General features: G+C 45.4%; 2 protein-coding genes across 14 annotated transcripts in view; one reads left to right on the top strand and one right to left on the bottom strand.

The window, feature by feature from the left end:
- The window catches only part of RLBP1 (retinaldehyde binding protein 1), a 30,586-nt gene extending 26,285 nt beyond the window's left edge, over positions 1-4,301 (bottom strand). For 2 of the 3 annotated variants that reach the window (XM_084817325.1, XM_084817326.1), the window contains exon 1: positions 3,064-3,151. The gene's annotated coding sequence lies outside the window, so the exon portion shown is untranslated. Of the gene's footprint in view, positions 1-3,063 lie in introns of all 3 variants that reach the window. The other variant, XM_084817324.1, reaches the window with a different exon arrangement.
- Positions 4,302-4,326: 25 nt separating this feature from the next.
- FANCI (FA complementation group I) overlaps positions 4,327-16,077 on the top strand; it is a 48,692-nt gene continuing 36,941 nt past the window's right edge. For 3 of the 11 annotated variants that reach the window (XR_014785397.1, XM_084817308.1, XM_084817312.1), the window contains exons 1-10: positions 4,378-4,576; positions 5,953-6,085; positions 6,537-6,609; positions 8,492-8,622; positions 9,752-9,908; positions 10,003-10,060; positions 11,581-11,622; positions 12,643-12,766; positions 14,926-15,011; positions 15,159-15,291. Coding sequence is in view for 10 of the 11 variants with exons in the window: in XM_084817308.1 (XP_084673434.1) it covers positions 6,002-6,085; positions 6,537-6,609; positions 8,492-8,622; positions 9,752-9,908; positions 10,003-10,060; positions 11,581-11,622; positions 12,643-12,766; positions 14,926-15,011; positions 15,159-15,291 (888 nt within the window). In the remaining variant the exon portion in view is untranslated. Of the gene's footprint in view, positions 4,577-4,663; positions 4,752-5,952; positions 6,086-6,536; positions 6,610-8,491; positions 8,623-9,751; positions 9,909-10,002; positions 10,061-11,580; positions 11,623-12,642; positions 12,767-14,925; positions 15,012-15,158; positions 15,292-16,077 lie in introns of those variants that run through there. The other 8 variants (XM_084817310.1, XM_084817304.1, XM_084817303.1 and 5 more) reach the window with 7 other exon arrangements.

Below are 16,077 nucleotides of genomic sequence, written 5' to 3'. Positions count from 1 at the left end.
TGTATAGCTGCAAATTTACGATTACAATTTAAATAGGAATACAGTCCATCTCATCTTAGTGGGGAAGACTGTGATCAGGTGACCTGGGTGCCTGACTCAGTCTGCTGTCCAGGTGCTGCCGATGGACAACTTCAGGGCTCTTCCTTCTGATGGTTCTTTATCTTTGTACTGGGTGTAACCTGGGCAGCCCTTCAAACAGAGGACTGTCCTCTGTAAAAGTGGACACATGGCCACCATAGCAACTGGCCCTCCTTAGGCTAGATTAGCTAAGGTGAAGACTACTAAAGACAGATGTAGCCACCAACACATACTCAAGGCCTCTGCCTTTTTTTTTCTGGACCAGCTTTCTCCAAGCTGGGGCCCTCCAGATGTTTTGGACTAAAACTCCAAGCATTCCTGAACATTGGCCATGCTAGCTGGGGCTGATGGGAATTGCTGTCTAAAATGTCTGGAGGGCACGAGGTTGGGGAAGGCTGATTGAAAGAATTTCACTCCAAATAGGGCTTCTACGGGGCATGGCGGCAAAGTAGATGAACGGTGCAAGCATGAAGGGGACTTACGCAAAGCACATTTTGTAACAGCGCTGCGATTCAAGGATTTTACATTCCATGTTGCCAGAAGTGTGGATGGAAACAAGTTCCTACTGTGAGGCACCAGAGCAGGATAGGGAAGAAGGAAAGACAGAGATGATTGTTGATGGAGCTCTGGGAGGAAAGAAGGAATGGGGTTCAGCCAAAAGCCAACTCTTTTTTTCTTCATTTTTTTAACTACTCCTGATTTAGCATCTAGGGATTTGAAACTTTAATGAATGACACTAGTATGTGACCTTCACAAAGCAGCCATAGGGTTGGAACCAGAGTTAGAGACAACTTAAGTGTAGACCGATTGAAATCAGTGGGGCTAAAGTTAGCCACAACGAAGATAAGTCCCGCTGATTTCAACGAGTCTAGTCCTAAATATGACAGGAAGCCAGTAAAGGGATTTCTTAGCTGCCTGGAAACTGCAGCGGAAATGAGACTATGTGGGATCTACTGCTAGGGATCTATGTGGTGTCAGGTGTCCTGCTCACCAGAGGGCTGAGAGCCCTCGCTCCAGGTGAGCTGGTGAGTGGATTTGTTGATGCCTGGTGGGGTTCGAATGCAATGAAATCAAAAAAGCATAGTAAGGGTGCAATCTGGCTGGGAAATGCTGGGAGTTGTAGGACATTTTTCTGTCTAAACATGCATGGGATTGTGGTCTAAATTACAATTCATTCAGGAAAACATTTCATGCAATGGATGAAGTGGACTCTAATCCATGAAAACTTATCCCATAGTAAATATGTAAGACCTTAAGGTGTTATAAGACTCGTTGTTGTTGTAAACAATTGACACTCATTACAGAAAGAAGCCTGGAATTTTGGATCCCTGCCTGAGTAAGCACTGGAATTACCAAGAAGAAAAAAGTTAATGAGTAATAATACTGGATAATAACAATAATAAGTGAGAACTGCAACAAAATGTTGCATTGTAGAATGCTCCCTGTTCAGGATTTCCAACCACACCATTCCTATCCTCCCACCCCTGGTTTTTCGTCTCACCTCCCACCCCATCAATCTGTTAGCATTGTGCCACTGAGCACACACAATCATCACTGGAGTGTTGGGGGTGGTGGTGTCCCTCCTATTTGTTTTTTCCCCTCAAATATTTTTTTTTCTACTTCTGCAAACCTTGGTGTTCCCACAATCCTGCAGATACCTTCCTCTCTTTTGGTGCCATTTTGGCTACATAAGCAATGGCACTCCCAACCTGATCGTCAGAAATAGTGGGAAGGATAATAGTGATAATGATGTCCTTGAGAAGTAAGGCCAAACGCTACAGTCACCTTCTTCTCATTGACCTGGTTCACACAATATGACAAGCCAAAGTACAGCCTAAGTGCGGGTTTTCGTTGAACTGTGGGTTGTTGTTGAATCGTGGGTTGTGTTGTGTGAACCCAGCTGTGCTAACAAAACATGGTTTGTTAACCATGAACAACCCACAGTTCACAACCCAACAACAAACCACGGACTCTCTTCGTGGGTTGTTCGTGGTTAACAAACCATGGTTCGTTAGGGCTGCTGGGTTCACACAACACAACAACCTACAGTTCATCGACAACCCATTTTCAACCTGTGCTCTGACTGTCGTGTTGTGTGAACCCAGCCTGTGGCTTCTCTTCTTCCACACTGAGGTTGGCGGCTGTCGCTGAACCGCTCAGGCTTCTGTGGAACGCTTCAAAAACAAGCTGCATGTTTGCAACTGAGAGGCCACGTAGGTTAATCCCTGCTTCCTAAACACAGGTTAAAATTGCCTCATGGAACAAAGGCTTCCCCCTGTTGCTGGGTGCTTATGGGGCTTGTACAGAATGATCCAAGCCACATGTGTTATCAAAGATCCGTCAAAGAAATGGACAACCTGCATGGGGAAATAATAACAGCTGGTTCCTGGTTGCTGTTGAATGGGCTCTCTGTTTGTTCTCATAGCAGTGAAGAAAAGTCACTCCAGGGTTAAATTGGAACAAATATTATGCAAATGACATGTGTAATGACGAGATTGTTCTGCAGATTGAGGTTGGATGAGGACAAGGCAAGGGCAGCTCTGGAAAGGGTTTCACTTGCTGATGTGGGGTGATGGTTTATGCATCACCCTGGAAGAGGAAAGGCATTATCAGAAAAGTGGACGAAAGAAGACACAGATCTGCATAAACTCTGAGTGTACAAATGTATAGGTGGAAATGCAAATTTTGAAAGGATGATGACGATGTAAAGAGAAATACTGTCCCTATCACCATAGTGTGGAAGACCTGTGTGTCTGCCTGCTCATCTGCTGACCAGGTGATAACTTTTGATGGGCAAATCTTTGGCCTACATCAGCATTATAGCTGATGGTGAGGGATCATGGGAGTTGTGGGCCAAACCATCTGGAGAGCCACAAGCTGCCCGCCTCTGAGACAGAAAATGCCTTCAAAGAGAGGACTGTCCCCTGACTGACTCTGAAAGAGAGAACTCCCCTCTGTAAAGTAGTACATGTATTACTGTATTACCTGATAGGGGGTGTGTGTGTCATTGCTGGATGAGGGTGATGGGCGTTGTAGTCTAACATCTGGAGGGGTGCCAGATTGAGGGAGGCTGGCTTTGTTGTTGTTGTTCAGTCGTTCAGTCGTGTCCGACTCTTCGTGACCCCGTGGACCACAGCACGCCAGGCCTTCCCGTCCTGCGCTCTCTCCCGGAGTGTGCTCAAGTCCATATTCATTGCATCGGTGATGCTATCCAGCCATCTCATCCTCTGCCGTCCCCTTCTCCTTTTGCCTTCAGTCTTTCCCAGCATCAGGGTCTTTTCCAGGGAGTTTTCTCTTCGCATTAGGTGGCCGAAATATTTGAGCTTCAGCTTCATTATCTGTCCTTCCAATGAGCACTCAGGGTTGATTTCCTTTAGGATGGACTGATTTGACCTCCTTGCAGTCCAGGGGACTCGTAAGAGTCTTCTCCAGCACCACAGTTCGAAAGCATCAATTCTTCGGCGCTCAGCCTTCCTTAGAGTCCAGCTCTCACAGCCATACGTTGCTACTGGGAAAACCATAGCTTTGATTAGACGGGCCTTTGTCGGCAAGGTGATGCCTCTGCTTCTGACTATGCTGTCTGGTTGGCCATAGCTTTCCTCCCAAGGAGCAAGCGCCTTTTAATTTCATGGCCACAGTCGCCGTCTGCGGTGATCTTGGAGCCCAAGAAAGTAAAATCTGCCATGCTTCCATCTCTTCCCCTTCCATACGCCGGGAAGCGATGGGCCATCCGGTGTTTAAGTCACCGCAAGAGTCGCCCCTGTTCGAGCGATGTCCGTTCAGAGCAGCGGAGGCTGGTGGCTCCGATGTCAGTGGGGCTGTGCATCCGCTCTGGGCTTCGGTCAGAACCCTAAAGGAGCTACCCAAGGTGCCGGCCCCTATCCCCAAAATAGGTTCGGCGCTGCGGACAGCTCCTTCAGAGTTCAGACTGAAACCCAGCGCAGATTTGCGGCCCCGCCAACACTGGGGCCACCCGCCTCCACTGGTTCAGTGTGGCAGCAGCTCTGGGCTATCAGGGCTCAAGATCTCCGGCCAGAAGGGTGCGTGCGTGCAGGGACAAAACAGCCAGAGGAATCTGGCGCGGAACTACAGAGAAAGTAACAGCCATCGCACCTTTGTTGGAGGAGAGATTAAAACGCGACACTAGTTCGGCGAGGGGCGGCCTCGAACCGGCGACTCTCCGCCTCTCGCACCAAGCGCCCTTCGCGCGGCGCCACGGCTCCATCCGGGAACCTTTCCGCGCCGCGGGGGGGGGGGAAGGAGACCGGTGACGTCAAAGGGCCGCGACGCGAAGGCGGCGCTCCGGTTCGCCCCTGGCAACGGAAGTGAGCTTGAGAGGGCGGGCTCCGTGGCCCTGGGCAACGCCCGCGAAGTTCCTGGCGGGAGATTCGGTGCCCGGGAAGCTTTGGAAGGGAGAGGGGGGCGAAGGGGCCTGACAGCTCAGGGAAAGGCCGCCTGAAGCAAAGCGAGGAGGAGCGTCCGCAGCGGGAGGCTGCGGGTAATGCCTGAGGGGTCAGGGGAGCAGCCAATAGGGCGAGAGGTCGTTGGGGGGTGCGGGGGAGAGGTCACGGGGCCACCAGCCAATAGGGCGAGAGGTCACTGGGGGCCTGGCTGGTGGGGGTGGGGATTACCAGGCTGAGAGGTAATTTTTGCTCGTTAGCCGAAGGTGACAGGTAACTTGCAGGGCTTCATTTGAGTCAGGAGAGAACCGGGGGGGGGGTGTAAAGGGCGCCTCTGAGCATGTGGAGAGTGCCATTTATTCATTTAATTTTATATACCGTCCTTCCTCCATGGAGCCATATACGATTCTCCCTGAATTTTATCCATGCAAGAACCCCGCGGGCTTCATTTGGGTGGGAGAGGGAGACTGGCCTGGTGAGCTTCATGGCTGAGTGGGGATTTGAATCTCGGTCTCTCCAGCCCTGCATTCTAAGCACTAAGGGTGCAAGCCTATGCACGGTTAGACAGAGAAAAGGCCTACAACTCCCAGCATGCCCCAGCCAGCGATGCTGGCTGGGGCATGCTGGGAGTTGTAGGCCTTTTCTCTGTCTAACCGTGCATAGGCTTGCACCCTAGGTATACTGGCCTTTCTCTTGCTGCGGTGTAGCCCCAGGCAAGAAGGCATGGTAAAGTGCAGGAGATACGCGCATAAATCCAGTGATGCTAGCAAAGTTGTAATGCCTGAGGACCCTCTTACACAGTTAGGAAGAACACGCATTTACGTTTTACAGAGAATTGTCACGTACTGTACTAGTTTTTGCATTTGCAGCCTTTGACTAATGTTTGCAGTTTCTCCCGTCTATACGTGTGTGTGTGAGTGTATGTATATATCTGTCTGTGCGTAGTATATATGCCAGCTGAGGATAATTCTTCATGCATCTGATGAAGGAGACTCTAGTTTGTGAAAAAATATGCCATAATAAATGTGTTAGTCTTCAAGGTGCCACAGGTCTGTTATTTCAGAAACAAGAAGCAGTTTCCTCTGGGTTTTCCTCTTCAGGCTGACCGTGTGTGTACGTTTGAATGTTTCTTCATGCTCCCCAAACCTACAAAAACTTCTATGCATAGAAACATATCTATGCATAGAGACAACTTACATGTCAGGGTGGATTAACTCAAGCCTTCTCAATGACTTAATTTTTGTCTATATATGGGGATCTTTTATTTTACTTTTGGTGGAACTTTCACACATGCAGCCTGTCACCAGTTGTGTGAAGTGGTCCGGGGGGGGGGGGGGGGAGCGTTACTGTTTGATTCTGCTGGCTTGAATAAATTGGTCGTTAGTGGGGGTTTTGCTACTGGCCATAAGAAGATAAAAGCAGCAATCTGATGTTCCTTTATATATTTCTATAAGTATAAATACTTTTTCTAAAGTTTGCAGACTGCAGTAAAATAAAAAGTTCTTTCTGCCAACACTGTTATAATGGACCAGAAAATCCTGGTTCTCGCAGCAGAAGAAAGATTGGAGCAACTTCAGTTATGCCTGCAAAACCTGAAAGAAAATGAGGTGAGGAACTGTTGTGATTCCCACAGCTTTTCAGCAAGGGCACCCAGCTATAGTATCCTCATTTGGGGCTGATTTTAGATCCATGGAAGCTTTAGTTGAGTGGGCAGCGGGTGGTGGTGGGATCACAAATGACTAATGTAAGTATAAATGGGCTAGTAAATATTTTTGTGAGCTAATAATTTTTGTGGATCTATTTGCAAGACTGTATTAAGAGGAGGGTAAATTTGTGTGCTTAGGGTGCAATTGTATACATGTTTAGACAGAAAAAAAGTGCAGGCTGGGGAATGCTGAGAGTTGTAGGCCTTTTTTTTGTGCAAACATGCATAGGCTTGCACCATTAATGTTATTATATGGCAATTAGTAGCCAGTGCACAGTATTTCCATGAACATCAGATATAAAAGTTTAAAATGATGACAAATGAGTTCCACAATTCTTTTCTTCTTGCTACAGTTGTGTGAGCTGGTTACAAAGCATGCTCTGAGAGGGAAGGAAATCGGCACTCTTCTGAGAGGGATCTTCAAAGGTACCAGGCAATGACCTGTGTCAGACTGACCTATGAACTGTTTGTCCTTAGCTTTTTGACCCAACTACTTATATAACTGCTGTGCATATGAGACTAACGTCTTAAGTATGTACTCTAAATAATCAAGGTTTCCAGACATATTGTTGGGGGAATCATAGAATAGTAGGGTTGGAAGGGGCCTACAAGACCATAGAGTCCAACCCCCTGCTCAATGCAGGAATCCAAGTCAGAGCATCCCCAGCAGATGGCTATCCAGCCTCATCTTGAATGCTTCCAGTATGGGAGAGCCCACTACCTCCCTGGGTAATTGGTTCCATTGTCGTATTGCTCTAACAGTCAGGACGTTTTTCCTGATGTTCAGCTGGAATCTGGCTTCCTGTAACTTGAGCCCATTCTTCCGTGTCCTGCACTCTGGGATGATCAAGAAGAGGCCTTCCTGTCTGGGACAACCTTTCAAGTACTTGAAGAGCGCTATCATATCTCCCCTCAGTCTTCTCTTCTCAAGGCTAAACATGCCCAGTTCTTTCAGTCTCTCCTCATAGGGCTTTGTTTCCAGTCCCCTGATCATCTTTGTTGCCCTCCTCTCAGCCCTCTCCAGCTTGTCTGCATCCTTCTTAAAGTGTGGTGCCCAGAACTGGACACAGTACTCCAGATGAGTCCTAACCAGTGCTGAGTAGAGGGGAACTAGTACTTCCCGGGATTGGGAAGCTATGCTTCTATGAATGCAGCCCAACGTACCATTTGCCTTTTTTGCAGCCACATCACATTGTTGGCTCATATTCAGCTTGTGATCGACAACAATTCCAAGATCCTTCTCACTTGTAGTGTTGTTGAGCCACATATCCCCCATCTTGTAACTGCATTTGGTTTCTTTTTCCCAGGTGCGGAACTTGGCATTTATCCCTATTAAATTTCATTCTGTTGTTTTCTGCCCAGCGCTGTAGTCTATCAAGATCACTTTGAATTTTGTTTCTGTCTTCCAAAGTATCAGCTATCCTGGCCAATTTTGTGTCATCTGCAAATTTGATCAGCATTCCCTGCACCACCTCCTCCAAGTCATTAATACAAATGCTGAAGAGCACTGGGCCCAGGACTGAGCCCTGTGGTACCCCACTCGTTACCTCTCCCCAGTTTGAGAAGATCCCATTGATAAGCACTCTTTGAGTCCGATCCTGTAGCCAACTGTGGATCCACCGGATCGTTGTTTCATCTAGCCCACTTTGAGCTAGTTTGCTCATCAGGATATCATGGGGCACTTTGTCGAAAGCTTTGCTGAAGTTGAGGTATATTATGTCCACAGCATTCCCACAGTCCACAAGGGAAGTTACTTGATCAAAAAATGAGATCAGATTAGTTTGGCAGGATTTGTTCTTGACAAATCCATGTTGGCTTTGAGTAATCACTGCATTGTTTTCAAGGTGCTTACAGATGGATTGCTTTATAAACTGCTCCAGAATTTTCTTGAGGGGAGGGGGTTTCAGGTAAAATCTTTCTGTCTCTTGAATTAATCCTAGCAGTTGGGTTTCCTAATCTTAGTACCACTTGAATGTCCTAGCATCAGCTAATTCCTTGTGGACGGTTTGATGTTTTTTGGCTAACATATACAAAATGTGCAACAGGTAAGGGGACCTTGCAATTGGAACCACATCTGTTGATAAAGGAATGTGCAAGATTTTGAGTTGCATATAATGTTTTAGTTGTTTAAATTGCATGGAAGAAAGTGCTTGGATGTAAGGGCTCAAAAAAAATATTGAGAGACCAGCAAACGTGTTTGCAAAATCTAGACCACGAGCTGCCCCCTTTTTGCCAAAAAAGCTGACTTAAAATATTGATTCAAGTAACTAACTTTGTTGTTTTGGTTTCTACTTGTTCTCCACACTAGGTTCTCCCTGCTCCCAACAGAGTGGTGTTGTCAGGAGGCTCAGTGTTTACAAACATTGTATCCAGCTTGTGGAATCAGGGGACCTGCATGTGGAAATCGCATCTGAGATTATAAGGCTTCTTATGTTAGAGGTAGGAATGAATGTATTCAAATTAGCTTCTCCAGGGCCAGTTAAGTCTGATGGAGAAGATTGTTCCCTTTCACTTCTAAGGTACAGGTTTATATTTTTGAATTGGATGGGATGTAAATAACGTGCTGTTTATGTCCTATGTAGCCTGATCCTCTGCATGTCCATATATTACAGAACATGCATATTATTTAATGGGTCTTACTTTTTCCTTTGACAGCAGATCAGTACACTGAACATGAGTCTATCTCCATACCAGAAAAAAATCACCTGATTTTTGTGTGTGAGGTTACTGTTAAAAGCATAGGAGCAGAGCCAGTCAAAACATTTGGTAGCCCTATAAGGATAGCATTGCATGTGTGCTTATGTGCATATTGATAATTATCAAGATAGTTTGTACACTGCGGTAGTTTGAACATTCTTGATCTTCAGCTTCTTATGGTCTGATGTGACAGTTATCCTGGGACAGTTACTGTAGACTCTGGCATTAGAAGAGGGCCAAGGGCCACTTGGGAGGCTGTATCCCCTGTTTCCCAGGAATAACATCACGCCAAGAGGGTGACTAGCCTGGCCCATCCATTGGCCAGAGAAGGAGCATTTGCAGGGAGTTCACTTACCTCTCCCTGGCAGAAAGAACATGTGGCTCCATAGCCACCAATTTCTAGTCAAGCAAGAACACCAGCATGGGAAGCTCAGCCTGGTCTGAAGTGCATTCAGATGCCTGCTTATAGCTCACCGCCTTGCACTGGCCTTGAAAAACCTATCTCTGTCCTCTTCCTTTCCCTCCCACACCCCTTTCCCTTGTGTGCCTTGTCTTTTTAGTTTGTAAACCTGATGGCAGGGCCTATCTCTTTTTGTTTTATGTGAGCTGCTTTGGGAGACAATAATTGTCTGAAAAGTGGGATAAAAATACAGCAAAGAAATAATAAATGTGAGAGTGGTACTTCCCATGTTCTCCTAGGGAAAACCATTCCAGCACGCAGGTACAACAGCTATTTTTGAAGCAGTTTTCAGCAGCATCTTCAGAGTACATTTGCCTATATTTTTGTTGCTGCTGTTATTTGCCTGGAGTCCCTTTGCTGCATATTTTCATATCTTGATATGTCTTTTGTATCTTGTTCCCCATTTGTTAGGCTCATGAACTGCCAGGCCCTGCATTGGTGGACTTGGCTACTTTGTTTGTTGAAGCTATCAAAGGAGGCAGCCTGCTTAGTGGTAAATCTTTGGAGCTGTTTCCTACAGTTCTGACTGCACTGGCTACATCTAAAGAAACTCTGGTTTATGGTACAGGTAAGCCTTTTTCTTCCCCCGTCCCCACCCATTCTGTTTGTTTGACTAGCAGCATCTCCTAAAGGCCCTTATGTCTCTCTACCCCCCTTTTCAGGTGAGCTGAGTGGAGAAGAGTTTAAGAAACAGCTGATCAATACACTTTGCTCCAGCAGGTAGGCATGTTTTGGCCAGGTTATGTTTAGTTCTGTTGTTTTGTTCAGATTGCACCAATTTCAAGCAAGCTTATTTTTTTTACCATGTTTTACAGCAGGGGAGCAGAACCTCAGGGGCAGAGGCCAAATCCAGCCTGTCTGAGGTTCCAATCCAGGCCTCTGAGGTTCCCCAGATAGTCACACCCCCTTTCCCTGACCACCAATTGTTTGGTAGTTTTTACCCTATTCTGAAAGGTTGAAATGCCTCTCCTGTGGCTCAGTTACTGGCAGAAAGAGCTTTGAACTATGATATGCTGGTATTTTTTAAAATGTTGGCCCCGCCCCTTTCCCCTTCGCCTTCTCCCATGACTGGATTCGACCCCTGAGAGCTTCTCCAAAAGGGAATTTGGCCCTTGGACTGAAGGAGTTCCAGCACCCCTATTTTAAAGTCAAACGGTGAGCTTTGTAAGTGCATTGGGGTAGGGACGCCCCCCCCTTTATTTGATGAAACATCATGAATATGGATGGTGCTACATAAAAATTATATAAATAAAATATCAGTCCTGAAAATGGTTATGCTAGGAAATGAGGCTCGCTACATTTTCCTTGTAAGTGCTTGACTATGCCTCACTCATCTCAGTATAGAAGAACTTTCTTCTTAGCTTCAAGGCTTTGTTCCCCCTGTTTGGTTTGCTTTACTCTTTTTAAAATTCTCATGCCACTGTGCTGGAACATAACAATGGAGCAATTTCTCTTGAACCAGGGAGCTTTTCTGTGTGTGCTTAATCTGTTCCTTTTATTCTCCTATTTTGCCAAGAAACTTAAGAGCATGTCAGAGATGTTGCAAATGTTCCAGAATAGCTGGCAAAATTAGTTCCGTGGTCAAAAGTCTTAACGGGCAGCTCCATCTGGAGGAAAAGGACAAACTTATCCTGGTAAAACAGATCTCTAAGATGGGCCAGTAGAGCAAAAGAATGTATAAATGGGATATATCTTTTCCTCCTTTAGGATCTAATTGCTTTTTACTGTATTTTTTCTCCAATTCTTGCCCACCAGTTGTGCTATGGGACATTTCAGCCCCTCTCTCTTTCACAATACTCCAAGACAGGTTTCTAGCCAAATTTGCTAGGCACCAAATGCCTTCTTGGGAGCCGGAATGGCCCCTTGCATGCAGATCCTTGGCTGAGCAATGAAATGCAGTCCCTCTGGGTGCAGCTTCTGTGCTAGAGTTTAAATTTGTAACTTTCCTCTTTGTACATCATTTTGCTCTTAAAAGTGGCTTATAAATACTTTGAATTATTTCAGGCAAAATCATCTGTTGAATTCTAGATGGGTTAATATTTACTGTTTGCCTAAACTTTTGTGGACTAGACCCCACTTCATCAGATGCACAAAAACATAATATTTGTTATTCCTTAAAGTTTTACAAGACTCTTTGTTTTTGCTGCAATAGGACTAACACAGTTACCTCTCTGGAAGTATTTTCTGTTGGCAATTTATTTTCTATTTTCAGATTAACTGACTGATTTTTATTTGGATAGGTGGGGTCATCAGTATGTGATTCATCTCACCTCTATGTTCAGGTAACCACCTAATATTTACAATGTATTTATGTTTCCTTTTATGATTTGGAAATCATTTGCAGAGATAAGGAAAGAGTGGTAGTGACACCTCATTCACAACTCATGCTTCGACTTTGGAAGAGATTCTAGTTATCTGAGTATTCTTTAAGAGGGGAAAGTTCTGGATTGAAAGATTCAAGACCATGACATTTTTGGAATGATCTAAGCGTTGGTGGTGCCCTTTACATCATTTACTGAGTCAGCTGGTATGGGGGGTGGGGAAGGGAGAGGGCATAGCTATTATCCAGGGCAGCCTTCCCCAACCTGGTGCCCTCCAGATGTGTTGGATTACAACTCCTACCATCCCCAGCCAGCATGACTATACATCAGGAGGGCACCAGGTTGAGGAAGGCTGATCCAGAGGAAAGGACATGAACAACCCTTGTGGTCCAGGTTTTGTTCATCTTCTCAGAGTGTGATGCAGGGATAGGATATTGTGGGAGTAGTTAGAATTTCAGATTAGGACCAGGGAGATGTGAGTTGATGCCTCTGCTCACTTGTTGAGTTCACTGGGTGACCTTGGGACAGTTGCTGTATCTTAGCCTAAGCAGGATTATTGTAAGGATTAAATGAGTTGCATGCAGAACCATATATGCTGCCTTGACCCACTTGGAGGTAAGGCAGGATATAAATGTAAATATTTTTTAAAAAATATATAAATATTAGCTGTTTTTCTTGTCCTAGTGTCTGTGGTACCAGACACTCTTTTACTGATGATTCAGAAAGATGATTCCATGGAGCTGTGGGGTCTGCTTATAAGTTCAGGGACCTATTTGGTATTGCAACCAGGAAGTTGCCTGGCCTGTTTCTACATCTCTTTATGGTGGGGTTCTCTCTCTCTCTCTCTCTCTCTCTCTTTCTCTCTCTCTCTCGCTCTTTCTTTTTTGGCTTGCTCTTGATCTCAATGTGCAGCTGCCTTCTGAAAGGTACCGATGTGAATTAAGGGAAAATGGTTGGGCTGTCTTTTTTGTTATTTTCCAGGGACGTCCCATTGAGTGCAGAAGAGCTGCAGTTTGTGGTGGAAAAGGTCCTAAGGATGTTCTCTAAATTAGACCTCCAGGAAATCCCTCCTTTAGTTTATCAGCTGCTGTTGCTTTCTTCAAAGGTAATGCTTTCAGGAAAGCTGGCCAGGCTCCCCAAATGTCAAAACTTGGACCCTGCAGTCAGCGTGCATCAGCTTCTATGGGTGAATTGAGATTAGAGTCCCAGTTGTTCAATTGTTCTAAGGTCGAATGGCCAGATCCAGTCTAAGCAGCTACAAAGGAAATTTAGCTTTGACTATTGGGTGGTACAGAAATGTAATAAATGAATAAAGTCTGCTCCACTCAAATGGATCTCTTCCACAAGGCTTGTATTGCCTTCCCCCAAAACCCACTGCTAGTGACTGTGTACAGAGGCTAGCGATGAGGGATGCTGTGACATTAGTCACCTTCATGAAAACAGCCCGTAGCTTTGGGTGCTTCCAGATGAGTTTTTTCATTTTGCAATTGCCTTGCCTCGTTCATGGAATTTTATGGGGGTGGGTTTGGGGGTCGCCATCGTCTTTCACTTGTAACCATCCTGTGTTTTCCCACCACGACTTTTGTCTTTTTTTCTTACCACAAAAATTCTGTTGAGAGAAAAACGAAACAGTTGTACTATGTCTGTTGATTGGTAGCAATAGGAGCCCTCTGGAAGTATCTTCTCTGATATTACTGAAATACACCAAGTGGCTTGTATATGTGTAAAACTGTATGCTTTTTGTTCTTGCAGCCTTCAGAGGCTGCAAAGAGAAACCTGGGCTGTGTTTGTGGTATTAAAGGTGAAGCAAACCTGAGAGCTAGCATGCATAGTGGCTAACAGACTGAGTGGCAAACCTGAGAACTAGCATGCATAGTGGCTAACAGACTGAGTGGTGAACCAGGGATGTCTCTGCTTGACTCTGTCCTGTACTCATTACATATAGCCTTAAGCAAGCTGCTCTTTCTTGGCCTCACTCCCTCCATCTGCAATATGGAGGATAATGTTCTCCTGCCTTACAAGTGTGATGCAGAGATTACTGGGGTAACGTGTGTGAAGTATTTTGAACTCTCTAACATACCAGGTCAGACTATTTGTCCATCTAGCTCAGCCTATTCCATCTGGCAGCTTCTCTCCAGGGTCTCAAGCAGAGGTCCTTCATATCACCTCTTGCTTGATCCTTTTTTTAGACTGGAGGTGCCAGGGATTGAACCTGAGACTTCCCACATTTTCTTTCTTCCTTTGGAACTATTTATATCTCACCTTTCCATGGTCAAAACAGCACGCAGGGTGGCTTGCATGCTTTAAATAACCAGCATTCCATAAAGCAGTTAAACAACAATAAAAGAGAGACATCTGCGGCAGGTAAAAGCAATTAAAAATGACAGGATCAGCTATTAAAGTCTTGATCAGGCAAATTAAAAGCCTGACTTAAAAAAAAAAGTCTTGACTAAGTGGTGGAAGATGGAGAGGGGCCAAACAGTCCTCCTGAGGTAGGCAGTTCCATAATTTAGGTGCAGCCACAGATCCCAGCCCTCCTTACCTCAGCCATAATTGGGGCACCGAGCAGGGCCACCCTGTTAGATCTTAGGAGTCATGCAGGATGGTACCTCCCAAAATTCTGTATGGAGTGTTTATTATTAATGGCGTGGATCCAAACCTAGTCATACTTAGACCTGATTTGCATGACACAATAGCCCATGGGTTAAACAACCTGTGGGCTGTCATGCATGGGCAGGAGAGAGTGGGTGTGCTGCCTCCCACACGCCTGCCACTTCTGCTTTTACTCAGCAACCCACAAGCAGCTCCTTTGTAGGTTGTTGAGTGTGTTGTCTGAACCTGGACTGCTGGGTTGTTTAGGGGCTAAACAACCCAGCGGTTAACCCAACAACAAACCATGGTTAACTGCTGGATTGTTTAGCCCCTAAACAACCCAGCAGTCTGGGTTTGTATGACATGCTTAGCAACCTATGAAGGAGCCGCTCGTGGCTTGCTGAGTAAAAGTGGAAGTGGTGTCCATGTGAGAGGCTGTTCTCCCACTCATCCCTGATATTTCATGGGTTGTTTAACTCATGGGCTGTTGTGTTGTGCCAACCGGCCCTTAGAGTTGACTCACTGAAATCAATGCTATTTAAGTTAGTCATGACTAACTTAAGTCCCACTGATTTCAGTGCATCTCCTCTAAATATGACTAAGTCTGGATCAAACTCAATATGTTTTAATATTGTAGTGTGATTCTGTATACTTTATTTCGTAATCTTTCAGGGTAGCAAGAAAAACATTTTGGAAGGAATAATCCACTTTTTCAACCAGATGGATAAAAAGCAAAAAGAAGAGCAGAGAGATTCAGAGTGAGTCATCTCTCATATTCTGTTTGTGCTGTTATACTTGTTATTCTTTTCCTCTACTATGGGGCAAATGTCTTCCAGTGGTTTCTATGACGTTCCTTTTTGTTACCGTGATTGTATCTGTGGCCTTTATGTGACCAACTCTTTTAGGTCAATGGACCTTGAAGAAGCCACAGTGCCCTTAGACCAACTCCGTCATGTGGAAGGCACCATCATTCTGCATATTGTGCTGGCTGTTAATCTAGACCAAGATTTAGGAAAGGAGCTAATCAAATACTTAAAGGTATGTCATATGCAGAACAAAGCTGAAGCCAAGCTGATTGTTGACATGGCGGAGGTAGCAGTGTTAGAGCTAATCTGCTCATCAAAACAGCATTTATAGTTAATCTGTGGTGGTGAGGGACTCACAGATTGCAACTAGCACCTTAGGATATTCTGACCTAAGTGAAATCTGATTCGGGATGTCAGGTAGAAGCCCTTGCTGTTTAACTCAACACTAGAATTCTCTGGCCTCTTACCTGCTTTAATCTTTTTCAGCTGGATGACATGGCTGCTGCCATCTTAATTTCTGCCACCCTCATGGAAGCAATGTGCTCTGTAATAGCATAATTGCACCATGTGCATGCAGGTGCAGCAAATCAAGATGGCACTAGCTCAGCTTTGGAAATAATCAAGGGAAGGTTGACTGCCTAGCCCAATCTGCTTGTCTCCACCCACCAACATTACCACAATACAATACCTTTCCTTTCTTTGACTCCTGCAGAACAGGGAGAGACAGCTACGTTTAGCATTGAGTTGTTTCTTTTTGACAGCATGCTAATGTCCTGTGAGGGAGTCTTTTCTCCCTCACAGACTGAGCGGTGAAAGCTTTAAATCTGGGAGAGGGAAAGGGAACCAGATCTCACAGACAGCCTCCATAGCATCAGTATGGAGAATGAATGAATGCTCCCAATCTCTGGGCCTTTCCAGATAAAACATTCCTGGCTTCCTAAACCATGCGTTAGGAAGCCTGGAATGAGCACTGGATGCATGCAGTTCTCCCTCACACCTCCTCTTCCCTCCTGGCATG

This window comes from Heloderma suspectum, chromosome 11 (assembly GCF_057233095.1).
Source record: "Heloderma suspectum isolate Gila_16-S chromosome 11, 16-S_ref, whole genome shotgun sequence".
Taxonomy (NCBI): Eukaryota; Metazoa; Chordata; class Lepidosauria; order Squamata; family Helodermatidae; genus Heloderma; species Heloderma suspectum.
The sequence above is the reverse complement of the archived record's forward strand: the minus strand, read 5'-3'. Positions and strand labels throughout refer to the sequence as shown.